General features: G+C 45.0%; 1 protein-coding gene across 2 annotated transcripts; it reads right to left on the bottom strand.

Moving 5' to 3' along the window:
• Positions 1-1,132: 1,132 nt before the first annotated feature.
• On the bottom strand, positions 1,133-12,253 carry PRKRIP1 (PRKR interacting protein 1 (IL11 inducible)). Of its 2 annotated transcripts, XM_015408018.1 has the most exons (6): positions 12,075-12,253; positions 9,959-10,037; positions 7,240-7,340; positions 6,123-6,208; positions 3,325-3,392; positions 1,133-1,829 (listed from the first exon to the last, which is right to left on the bottom strand). In XM_015408018.1, the coding sequence occupies exons 1-6, from the start codon at positions 12,189-12,191 to the stop codon at positions 1,711-1,713; spliced, it is 570 nt and encodes a 189-aa protein (XP_015263504.1). In that variant the 5' UTR covers positions 12,192-12,253; the 3' UTR covers positions 1,133-1,710. The 2 variants fall into 2 exon arrangements, with proteins under 2 accessions (XP_015263504.1, XP_015263505.1); XM_015408019.1 differs by lacking the exons at positions 9,959-10,037; positions 12,075-12,253 and adding an exon at positions 7,438-7,688 and having other exon boundaries at positions 7,240-7,362.
• Between the last annotated feature and the right edge of the window lie 482 nt (positions 12,254-12,735).

The following is a 12,735-nucleotide window of genomic DNA, read 5'->3' as shown; positions in this document are numbered from 1 at the left end:
CATGAGAACTGATGTGCTCTACTGATGACCTGCTTTTGCTGCAAAGAAACCCTAGCCAAGACTAATGGTATGTTTTCTTTTCAATGCAAGCTGCCCTGAGGTATTAACAAATGCAGGGTAAATATTTTTAATCAGTGGACTCTCGTCCATCAAAAAAGAAACTAGGTTGAATGGTGAAAAAAATATTTTCAACAGTTAAGGTAATTAGTAGAAAATGCCCCCCCCCCTTCTGTCTCTGCTTATTCTTTAGTTTCAGATGGTTAGCTAGGTTAGTCTGTAGCAGAACAAAAATCGAGTCCAGTAGCACCTTCAAGATCAACAAAAAAAAGCCCAATTAAAATCAGACAATTTCCCTGCATCGAGGAGGCTATCGTATGGGATTCTCATTTTATTCCATGTTGAAGAAAACATGCTTCCTTCCCCAGGATCCCCACTGACAAAGCTGCTTGTTTTTATATAACCACCCAAATGCCTTTTTCCATTATGAAGCATTCATAATCGTTCTCTAGTTCAGTTCAGCCAGTAAGGATCACACTTAGGGTTGCTATTCCCCCGGCGGTGCTGGGAAACCCAATTTTCAGGGCTTCAGCCCGCTGGGAAGCCCCACCCCCAAACAGGGACGTCACCATGTGACATCCCCGATGTGATGACATCACCCAGAAATGATGTCATTGCACCGGGAATGTCACGTGATTTGAGGCTGAAAAAACCATAGAGTTTGCCCAAATACCAGAATGTCCCCAGCATGACGACGTCACCTGTAATGTTCTCACCCACCACCAGAATGCCCCCCAAAGTCCCCTGCTCCAGCCAAGGTAAGACCAGGCAACCCTAATCACACTTGTTTTGAGATTGAAGGACGAAAAAAGGAAGAATAACAGACTACAGTAATTTCAGAATTCCTGTGCTGTCCACCTAACCCAGTACTCTGTTTCCAGCACTGGGTAACCAGATGCCCCAAGAAGGGGTTCATAAGCAGCAGACAATGCCACAGATTGCATTCAGAAGCATAGCATTGAACAAGCATAGCGTGTTCAAACAGATTCTATTCAGCTCTCAAGGCTAATTGCGACTGGTGGCCTTCCCCTCCCCCAGATTTCTTTTCAACACAGCAAAAAGGCACACATGCGCTCAAAGGTTTTCCTTTTTATTCCCAGAAACTCTTCAGGACCAAAGTATACAGCACATTTCAGCAATGAAAAGAGCAAACTTTTTATCATCCTGGTGAACCACTTCTCACCACAAGGGCTCAAGAGGAGCCTAGTGGAAACTCCCAAATCATTTTGCTCTCTCCTGTCATGGAGGAGTCCGGACACTTCCTCTGCTTCAGACTCCTATTCCACGCTCTGTCGCTTAAACTCGTGTGTGTACTCAGGTCGCTCAGGGAGGGGGTTGCCTGACACAGATGGATAAAACGTTGGCTTTCAGACAGACAACAATTTGGAGTGACGCCAGGAAGACGAGGAGAGGTCACGTGGGTAGCCTTTCCCCAGGATCCCTGTAATAGGCTGCACAGCAGTTACACAAGCAAGTTTGGAAGGAACTTCTGTCTGGCTCGGCTCTAAGGGCAACTCCCCGGGGGGTTCTTATGGCCCCACTTCTGCCGTGGCGAAGATGCAGAGCAGCACCATGAAGTCTGCTGAGCTCAAATTCCAGGCTCCATCCAGGCTCCTCGACAGCAAGTGAAAAACCACTGCAGAGTTGGCACCATCATCTCCCCATCACAAAACTGGCCTCTTCCGCATCATCCTCTTTCTCCTCCTCGGAGGCGTCTCTGTCTTCCTCCTCTTCACTGGTCTGCTGCTTCTGAGAACTGTCAGAATTGGCAGCTGTACAAGGCACGGGAAAAGATGTAGAAATAGATGTTAGCTTTGAATATGTGGCCCTTTCCCCGTGCCCCCCTCCCCACAAATCCTAACCCCAGAATCCTCTTTCAGACCACTTCTGAATGGCTCCCCATCAAAATGAATGGTTCCCTCCCCCCAAAGAAACGGAGAGCACAAGCAATTAGCCATGATAGCTAAATGGAACCTCCACATTCAGAGGTGGTGTACCTCGAGGTTGGCTTAGGAGCGTCAAGAGGCAGTTGGTTGCCCACTGTAGCCCTAGATGGATCTCTGCTCTGATCCAGAAAGATCACACCCCACACACCCCAAATCCTTTTACTTGCAAGCAGGCAGAGGATTCTGAGGCACAAATGCTCCTTCTACCCTCTGAAAATGATAAATTGATTAATTAATTGATTTGGTATTTAAATTAACAAATTAATTAACAAGAGGTTATCTGGTTTGCTTGAAATGAATTTGCCATTGATATGCATTAGCCTTTATTTAAATCACTGTCTAAATTGAGCTTTAAAAAAGGCAATCATAGGCTACTTGGTTAAATTGTGAGGGTGCGTAATAGAATTGATTATTACGATTCTATACCAAATTCAGGAGTTTGTTGGGAGCTAACAACAGCTGTTTAAAGGACTATAGTTGGTTGATCTGAGGCTCCTAGTTGGTCTGAGATTCATAGCTGGTCCGCAGCTGGCAAAGACCACTAGGCACGATGATGACCAGGCAGGGGATTCCAGTGCTCCTGGGGAAGGGGAAGTACAGCAGTGGGACTAGGCATGGAGATAAGAGAAGGGGACGGAGAAGTAGAGTAGCTCAGCCCCCTTCCAGCCTGCGTCCCACCCCAAAGGTTGTAGGTAGTGGGGCTAGGATGATTGACCCCCCCCCCCGACATGGGCGTTGTACAATGCCAGGTCTATAAATAATAAGACCAGCCTCTACTCAGACAATGGACCTGGTGTCATTCGTGGTGGCGCTGGGACTCTCCCAATATGTAACGACTCCCATTCACCAGGCTGGGCACACGCTTGATCTGATCTTCGTGGTGCCAAGAGTTTGAACCAACAGTCCTCCATTCGTCTCAAGCAGCCAGAACTAGGAGTGTGTTCTATAGACAACTACAATTCTGTCTGCTCCATCTTGCGGTTATTTGAGAATTGCCGCTCCTTAGGATGGTGGCAGCTACTCCTCTGCTTCTGCTGTCCTGAGTCCTTAGAACCTCCCAACACCTACTTCTCTTCAAGAGATAGGCTGCCATTTGTTTATGACCACCTTGACAACTCCCAAGCACTGCTGTGCAAGATACCCTCTCAAACGGGGCGATTCGAAGTTTCAGTGGAGTTACAAGGGTATAAATCTGCTTCAGGTTTGCGTGGAAACCCCCTTCTCCTAGGCACATTCTGCAGATGCTCAGTTTCTACTGCACCACTGGAATTTCTCTTTGGATGGTGCCACATGCACTCAGGCCAACATACATCCACATTACCTTCTTGCTCTTCCTTTTGTTCAAGTTTACTCTTCTTTGCCAGTAATTTCTTCTCTTTCAATTTTTGACTATAAAGAAAGCAAGGAAGTTTTTTAAATATATATTAAAAAATTATGCGTGTGTTAAAATATTCTTTGTTTTAAAAGGGCACTAATCTGTGCAGTTCCTCAGACATAATCCTTAAAGCTACAGAATGCATCCTGTTTCATCCCTGATGGAGGTCCTGAAAGACAAATAACTTCCATACCTATTTTTTTATTTTGCCTTGTTTACCAGAAGATAGCTGCTCTCGTGTTAGGTTAGAGCCTAATGGGGGCAATCTACAAATCTTGGGGGACATTCTGAACTAGAGGGGGGCAATGGAGGGCTTGTGGAATTTTAGGAAGTCCCTTCTCCCCATCGGCAATAGCCGCCAAGAGCCAGGAGAAGACTGACAGTGGTCAAATTGCCACAATGATAAAAATCCCAGATTTCTCCCCCAGGTTCTGCTGAGCTCAAATTAAAAGTGGAACTTTTTTCAGAATCTCTTTCTTCTGTGCCTGCATGTATCATAAATATACATAAAGTTGTCTTGTCTGGAGTGCTGTTCTTAAGTCATCTTTTTTTCCTCGGCTAGGTGGGGAGGCATTCAGTGGTAATGTTGCATACTTAATAGTAAATGCCACTACGCTACAGGCAAGCTTTGTAGCATTCCCCACGCTTGTCTTAAAGGAGCCACTGGACTCAAATTTTGTTCCCAACACAGCTACCCACCTGAACTTACTGCTGGAAGGTGGACTTGCAGCCACCTAGAGGATTATGCGGGAATTACATCTTGGTTGGCTAGAGGTATTTCATACCCTCAACAAACATTAACATAAATTACACATATTTGACCTGGTTCCTTGCCCTCACATTGTATTTTGCTTCCCAGTACTTGGCACTCCATTCTGTCAGGCACTGTGGCTTGTAAAATCCTACGCCACTGAGTCTCCGTAGATTGCTGGACAGACACTCCTGGTTAGCCTCTCCCCACTGAGCCACCTTTCCAGGCCCCGGCCTCTCTCAATCTCTGTGTCCCAGGCCCATACTATCCTTCTTGCTGCCACTTGGATCTTATGCCCTTATTTCAGTTCTGCAGGGCTTGTAAAATGGAGCTGTTCCGCCAGCCCTTTGGTTGAGGCAGCGGGTGTCCATTTGCATTGGCCTCCCCTGCTCCAACCCGCTCTATCTGCATGTTGATATATTACTGATGGTGTTTAATGCCCACTTGCCCAACTCTCTGTTCCATTTGGGCATTCATACCGACTCACTCAGACACTTTGTTGACTAACTGCCATCTAGAGAGTTATGTTATCAGATTCTAAATCGGACTATTGTATTGTATTTTAATTGGTTTTGTTTGGTTGTAACATGATGGGGTGAGCTCCCATCTCTAGTTCCAGCTCCTGCCAACCTAGCAGTTCGAAAGCAAGAAATTGCAAGTAGATAAATAGGTACCACTTCGGTGGGAAGGTAACAGCGTTACGTGCGCCTCGGTGTTTAGTCATGCTGGCCACATGACCACGGAAACGTCTTCGGACAGCGCTGGCTCTTCGGCTTTGAAACGGAGATGAGGACCGCATCCCTAGAGTCGGATTCGACTGGCTTTCGAGCAAGGGAACCTTTACCTTTACCTAACCCGCCCTGAGCCCGCTTGCGGGGGAGTGCGGGATAGAAATACAATAAAATAATAAATAAATAAATAAATAACACTAGGCACTGGACTCCTCCCATCCTCCCTCCTTCACTGAATCATACATTCCTAGTGTAGGCTGGTGGCCAAGGGAATAAGCTGTGACCCAAGAGGCAGCCGGTTCAAGTCTCATCTCAGGCATGGACTCACTAGCCGGCTTCAGTTAAGCCACTTCAGTCAAGTCACTTGTTCTCGGCCTCTGCTGCAATATGAGTATATTCCTTCCATCAGCCTCTGAAGCCAAAGCTTTTTTTAAACAGCCGTTACTGTAGATGTCGGCAGCCTTACAGTTGCTTAATGGGGGCCCTCCAATAATAGCACATTGGCTAAAACCTCAGTGAGCCTGCAGGAGACTCTGGAACTTTGAGACATTGGACTCCACCACAAAATGGCTGCCGTGGGCAGCAGCAATCACAAAACATTGGAAGTTCAGTTCAAGACAGCCAAAGCCACTGCTTCCAAGTCACCTCCTGCACCACGGAGGTGGAGGAAAGCTGGGACGGGCTCTTTGCCTTGTGGCAGAGATGCTGTTCAGGATTTGGTATCTAGAGAAAGGAGAGGGCTTGCGCTCTGTAAGGCCACAAGAAGTCTGTGACTACAACCAAGCCAAGGGTACACAGACTGAGATGAACCTCGCTGGAATAACTTCAATGTTTAGCTCATCAATCAAGCTGGTAGAATTAACCCAAATCACCCTTGTTTGTTTGTTCTTTCTCCTATTCACAACCCTTTGGCTTTTATCCATAAGACTCAAGCAGCACATGGGCACTGGGAGGCACGCTAGGAGGTGCCATGGTGCCTACAAGCACTGCACTGGGGAATACTGGACTGCATCCTTTCCTCCACAGGGTACTGCCAGTCACCCTCCTGGCATTCCAGCAATATGGGAATGTGAGCAAGAAAAGCAGTGAGTCTCACTCAAACCTCTCCAGAATCCCCAAACCATTTCAGGAAACAAAATGTTTCACTCTTTATTTCAACTGCAAGACTGGGGCAATCTTTTTGGAAGACTTATAAAAGTGGGGACTGACTGACATCACTGTGGTCTAACGGAGTTCTTCTGCCAAGAGCAGTTTGCCCTCACCGTTTCCTTCGACGTTTGGCTGTCTGTTCCTCTGCGACTATTTTGTTCTTTTCAAGCCTCTTCTGGTATTCCTCGTCCAGTTTTTGCTGTGACCAACAACAGGGGATATTTTCGTTACAATCAGAATATACTGTTGCACTCGCTTTAAATCTTAGTGGTTCTTAAAAATTATTTTTCCACCATCTTCCAGAACTTTTAATACAAAATCACTATTAGAATTTAAATGAACAAAGATGAATGCATGTGTTGGGGGGGTTAACATTACAGAGGATACTGTTAAAAACACAAATTTCAGCAAAACTGATGAGAACATATTCTTTAATGTTTTTTTTAAAAAAATGGCTCCTTGAGCCAAACAGAAGTAGACACATAGTAAATGGCAGAACTGCTGCTAGGCTCAGTAGATACAATACTAAACTTTATGGGATCAATATAAGTGAGCTTTATATATTGCCTTCCCAGAATACTTCACTTATAAAGGGAATAGGGTGGTAACAGAAGCAATCAAAAGGGCACTTTTTAGAATAGGAACAGAGCTGTTTTAATGGTGGAAAATGTTTCTCCATTATATTGTTTGTTGGATGTATCATACTACTTTTACATCACTCTTCTCTTTTGTATGCACTATACTGATCTTTACTGCATTGCTCTCAAATTCTGTAAGCCATCTTGAGCCTTAACAAGAAAGAGGGACTATAAATGAAGTACACACACAAGAATTCTCAACATTTGCAATGCATTTTTCCTACAAGTTTCTTTCAGTTGCCTTTTGACCCACGTGCAGGGTTAAGCCCAACAACATATTTAGCTAAAAATGCCTGGACGTCCTTGCTAGATAGATATTTGAGAGGCAGCTATAACAATTAGAACTGTATTTGCTCAGGAAAGAGTAGGGTGGATCCTGCCCTCTTCCTCCCTATCACTCCACCGAGCAAAGTCTATTGAATCCAATATTTATGCCCCACCTCTCCTTTGGGCTCAAGTTTGAAGCCTTCCTCCAAATCTAAGGAGCATTCCTCCTGTTTAAGGAGTGTCATTCTGTTGGAGGAAAAAGCAGAAAACAAAAAAACAGTCCCCCAACTCTCAGCCAAAACGGTTTGAGGAAAATTCATCTGACCTTCTCGGCCATGGCATCCATAAAATCCTGCCTCTGGTACTCTCTCCGCCGAAGGTGCCGGTATACGTGGAATTCCCCACTGCCAGCTCCAGCACTAGAACCTGCCAGGGATAAAAAGGGGCACTGTTTCTTTTTAGCTTTACCCTACACTGTAAGGATAGATGATGAATATGAACTTAAGAAAGGTGGGGGTAAAACCTTTGCTCTGCCAAGGACTCCGTTGGTAGCCCATGGCCAGTCGCTCATTGGAGAAAACCGGAACAGCAGCAATTTCTTCCTAGCATAGAACATGTATGGAAGAAGAGAAGGTAATGAAACCCCTCTGGTACATGTTCTCCCCTGAGATTAGGGAATCCTCCTGTGGGGATGATAGCAAAATGTTTTTTCTCCCTCAATGATCCATGTACTCATAGAGCTTATATGTTAGCACATTTTAATGTGTTGCCCTCTGCAGTATTTCAAGGGAGATTTTCAAAGATTCCTTACGCACAGAGGTTATGTGATTGCGGTAGAAAGGAAGTAGAAAGCATTGGGCATGTCCTTCTGTATTGTGATTATTATACTGACATTCGTGTTAAGAAGAAGAAGAGGAGGAGGAGATTGGATTTATACCCCACCCTTCACTACCCAAAGGAGTCTCAGAGCGGCTTACAAACTCCTTTCCCTTCCCCCTCCCACAACAGACACCCTGTGAGGTAGGTGGGGCTGAGTGACAGAAACTGCTCTTTTTCAAGAACAGCTGTGCCAGAATTATGGTTTGCCCAAGGTCATCCGGCAGGTGCAAGTGGAGGAGTGGGGAATGAAACCCGGTTCTCCCAGATTAGAGTCCGTGCAATTAACCACAAAGTATTAAGATTGGTTGTTAATGGATTTAACAGGCCAATCTGATAATTATAAGTCCTTTTTTCTTCTCCACAAAAAAATGCTGTAACTGTTGAAATAGTGGCAACTTTTTTGTATCTGGCTTCTAAAAAGTGAGATATGTGTTAACTGTATTGAGTACTCATGTTTTGTATACCTCTTAGTGCATAATGCCAATAAGGGTTGTTGTAAAAAAAAGAAAGAAAGAAACCCCACCTCTGCAATGAGGACTGACACAAACAAAAACAGGAAGGGAGCAAAACTGGGACAACTAGAGACGAGGTATGGGGTTCCGCATACTTGGGAGGAAGACTACTTAAGAATGTGGGAACGTATCAGAAAATTAAAGACGAAACCACCCAAAAGGTCAATGAGAACTGAGTATGTTCATAATCTTTGGGATGCACAATGATGAGGGCAGCTGGAGGTGGGGGAAGCAGATGGGGCCTGGCTTTAAAACAGCTACTAACATTTTACAGTGGTGGCCGGGGGGGGGGGGGGGGGGGGGGCAACCAGATGTCCAGGAGAACACAGCAACAGCTTGTGCTTTGGGCATTAATTATTTTTCTTACAACTGTCCTTATCAGATCTGGCTGGAGAGAGGCCGTGCAGTTTTTCTTTTACATCACTACCTTGTTTTTGGAGAAGTGTATCTGCATTCTGCTCTACTCACAGCAATGCCAGATGCTTTGAAATCCAACTAACAGTGCTTCTTTTTGAACTTCCCCTTTCTTAGGTTCCAAACACGTTCACCCTGCTGTGCCAGCATCAGCTCCTGGCTTTTGGACAACATAGCCTACAGAAAAGCTGTGTGTAATCTAAAAGTTCCTTGCCGGTACTTTTTAGTGGTTTGAGAATCCCCTGCGACACTCTTTGGAAAGCCAATAAATAGCAGCACAATTTGGCCTGGCTCCTGGAAACCCTGTTCCATTCCCTTTTCCTCTGAACGCCTTGTTCTCTCCCTTTCTCTCTCTACACATGCGCACACAAGAGAAAGTGAAGGTCATCAGCCACATTCCTTTTGTTTTTGTTCTTTTGCAATGATCATGAAAGACTCAAAATACACTTTAGGCAAATGGCAACATCTAATGCCAGTGGAATAGAGTGTTTGATTCAATCGTGCGCAAGAGCTAAAATAATTCACCCCAGGCAATCCAAATCCCATGTCAAGGAAAACAGCATTCTGCTGCTGGTGTACAATAAGCAAATAATTTATTTTGGATGCATTTGCTATGGGGATCAGCAAGGAATTATGCTGTGTATTGAAGCCTTCCCTCACCACCACACCCTGGTTGCTGAAATCTCAGAAGACACTATCCAGTCATTTTCAATCACACCTTTGCAGTCATGAGGGCTAGAAACTTGAGATTTTCAGGAAGTTAAACCATGGTACAGTCATGGTTAGGTGTGCATGTATTCATGTGCTTGCACACACACAGTGCTGGCACTAGCCCCAAGACACCCAGCTTCAAATCTTTGTTTACTAAGGAAGTTCCCAGGTCAGTTTCATTTCCTCTTCATGTCAGTTTGGACGTACCATGCTTTAGAAGCATGAATCATTTGTTTTGCTGAATCTGAGCATTTACAGTCATAATCTCACATGTAATTTCAAGAGTGGGAAGTCAGAAATGCAAGTGATTCATAGCAATAATTCCCTGACAACCAGAGGGGTTTAGATGCTTTGCATACATTTAGAAGAACAAACGCCTGCCTCCCTCACATCACCTTCAGGTTTCAAACCCCATCTCTCATCTAGCACTGAAAAAAGAAATCACAGCCCATATTTCCTCCCCCTTTCAAATTCACATCCTGGTTCCATCACACATTAGCACAGAAAAAGCTTAAAATAGCAACTTGCCCATGACATCTCTGACAAATTCTGGAGGTGGACGTGGCGCCCATTCATTGAGTTTTTCAGGGATTGGAACAGTCTTATCCTGCAACAAGAAATGAACAATATCTTGACACTTTGGTCGCAACGGAGAGAGCAGTTTTACAGAGATATTCAAAGCTGAATCTAAACAGAAAGGTTCAAGATAAAGAACTGATTCCCCCCGCCACGCAAAGGTACTCATTAGACATTTGGCTGCATGTAGACAATCAGGAGAGTCACTTAACATGCACTTTCTATATACAGCAGGTTCCTTCTATACAAGTGTAGGATCCAATTGAATTGTTCCCATCCCCAGGGACTCTGGTAGAAGGGAAGGGAGTCAGGACTCCCACCTGTCAGATTTATTCAGATTGTATTTAAGAGATTGCAAGGGGATAGCCTCCCACACAGGATGAGAATTCTCTCCCCCCCCCAATATTTTCAGGGTGGAATTACACAATTTAAATTACATACTAGCACAAGTGCTAAACCTAAATGGTATGTGAGTACAGTGGGGGTACACTGCTGTGTCATCCTCCCACCCCCCATCCTTCACAAACAATCCCTGGGAAGAATAAATGGACTAGGTTTTATTTGCTTTACTATATCATGAGCTGATGTAACACAGGAGCTAACAGAATGAGTTCTGATTCAGGATACCCAGTTCAAATGTCTTCTCTGGCATGTACTCACTCAGCGCCCTTAGAGAAGTCACTCTTTCTCTCTCTCTGCCCCCCCCACCTCCATCTACAACATGGGGTGTTCTAGCATGAAAAGATCAAAACAATTCTGAAAAAAATCTACGATTTACCAGTTGAATTTGTGTAAATACTACTTAAGTGTTATTCTTAGTTGTATTACTATTAGTTATACTTGTGTTACTCATTACTAAATTGTTCTGTATTTTTTCTTATCGCCTTTTTGCAGTTTTTTTATCTTTTCATGTTTAGTGTGTTATCATAGCAGCCTACCTTACAGTGCTGCTACAAGGATGACAATTAATGCAAAAGATTTCGAACACTTATAAACACTATAAAATGCAAATTACTATTACAGATTTATGTAAATATGGCAAGATCATATTTAGGGACTCTTTGCTAACAGAAGAAAACATATATATTTTATTTAAAAATTACTGTTGCCATCCTATGTACATCTATCTGAGAAAAACCCAGTGACTAAAGTGGGATTTATCTTTAAATTGGGTTGCACTGAAAATACACCAATGGGCATTCAGAATACAACTTTTGCTTCCAGTAGCTGTCTTCTTTTTGTTATAGGAGCTCCTGCCTACTCTTTTTATGTAAATCATAGGGTCACACTACCCCCAAGCAGAGCTTCCACAAGGGTCAGGGAAAGACATAGACTAGAATACCTTGCTGATTCCAAGAACAAGGACTTAAACTGGATATGGGAAAACAGGGGTGACATCTACTGCCCAGCACAAGGGCTTAGTAGGGTAGGATATGAGAACCTTCACCCCAGGAGCAAGTGCTCAAGAAGGCATACCTTCCAACATTTCACAGAAGAACACACAAACACCCTGAGTCTCATGGAATCACTGCCCAAGTCCCCTCCTACTAAATAAGTCTTTCACCAATTTAAGAATCATAAACTTATAACCCTCTCCCAAACGTCCTCAAATATATTAACAGCTAACAGTTTCCAGCACTGGAGTATGATCTAGCAGGCAATGCATTGCAGAAAGGCTTACTGACTCACACGCACACAATTACAGGATGCATTCACTCCCACCAGCTTCACAGTGAAATTCTAAACAAAAGTTGCTCTCTTCTGAACCGGGGCTCAGACGGTGCACCCCCGTTTACGACTGCACTGTGAATTCTTTAGAGACTCTCCAGAGGAACTTTAGCAATTCTTACCAATTAAAAATATGGCAAAATAAGGATAAGAAACAAGAACAGGCGGAGTGCAAGACATCAAGGGGGGAGCACAATGCTTCCTCCCAAGAAAGCCCCGCTGAGGAGGAACCGATGTAGAGGAGTGCTTATCTTCCATCACTGCGGTGTGTGTTACTTCCTAGCCCCGCTGTGGGGGAATGAGGTAGCCCCACCCCCCACCCATACGCTCCGCCCCTTACCGGGTTCCTCATTAGCCTCTCCAGTTTGAGGCGTTGCTCCTCCGCCGCGCTCCGGGGAATGACCAGCGGCTGCGGCTCCTTGCGAGGCCGGGGAGGCCGCGTCGGCCCGGCCGCCATCCTCGCTGCCTCCCTCTCTTTTTCCTTCTGGCAAAAGGCCGCGGCCCCGAGCGATGACGTCACAGGGGGCGACGGCCGGTCAGGCATGCGAGGGAGGGAAGAGAACGCCGCTGTCACCGTAGTCCCGCCCCCTCTTTTCCTCTCCCTCCCGCGGAGATATAAATATTCATGAAGGTGCGTAATATTAATGAAGGCGGGAAATACCAAGTCACCAAAAACTACTGAGACGGGATTCTTGGCGTTTGCTGAGGAGATGATTGGGGGGCGGGGGGCTGAGGCTTTCCCAGAATCCCTCGGGACCTATTGTTCATGGTCGGCTTTCTTAGTAATAAGAAGCGGTTAAAGGTAAAGGTTTCCCTTGCTCGAAAGCCAGTCGAGTCCGACTCTAGGGTTGCGGTGCTCATCTCCGTTTCAAAGCCGAAGAGCCAGCGCTGTCCGAAGACGTTTCCGTGGTCATGTGGCCGGCATGACTAAACACCAAGGTGCACGGAACGCTGTTACCTTCCCACCGAAGTGGTACCTATTTATCTACTTGCAATTTCTT

Source organism: Gekko japonicus, unplaced genomic scaffold (assembly GCF_001447785.1).
Source record: "Gekko japonicus isolate JY-2015 unplaced genomic scaffold, Gekko_japonicus_V1.1 scaffold1, whole genome shotgun sequence".
In the NCBI taxonomy this organism is placed as follows: Eukaryota; Metazoa; Chordata; class Lepidosauria; order Squamata; family Gekkonidae; genus Gekko; species Gekko japonicus.
Note: the sequence above shows the minus strand (reverse complement) of the source record. Positions and strands in the feature narration are given on the sequence as shown.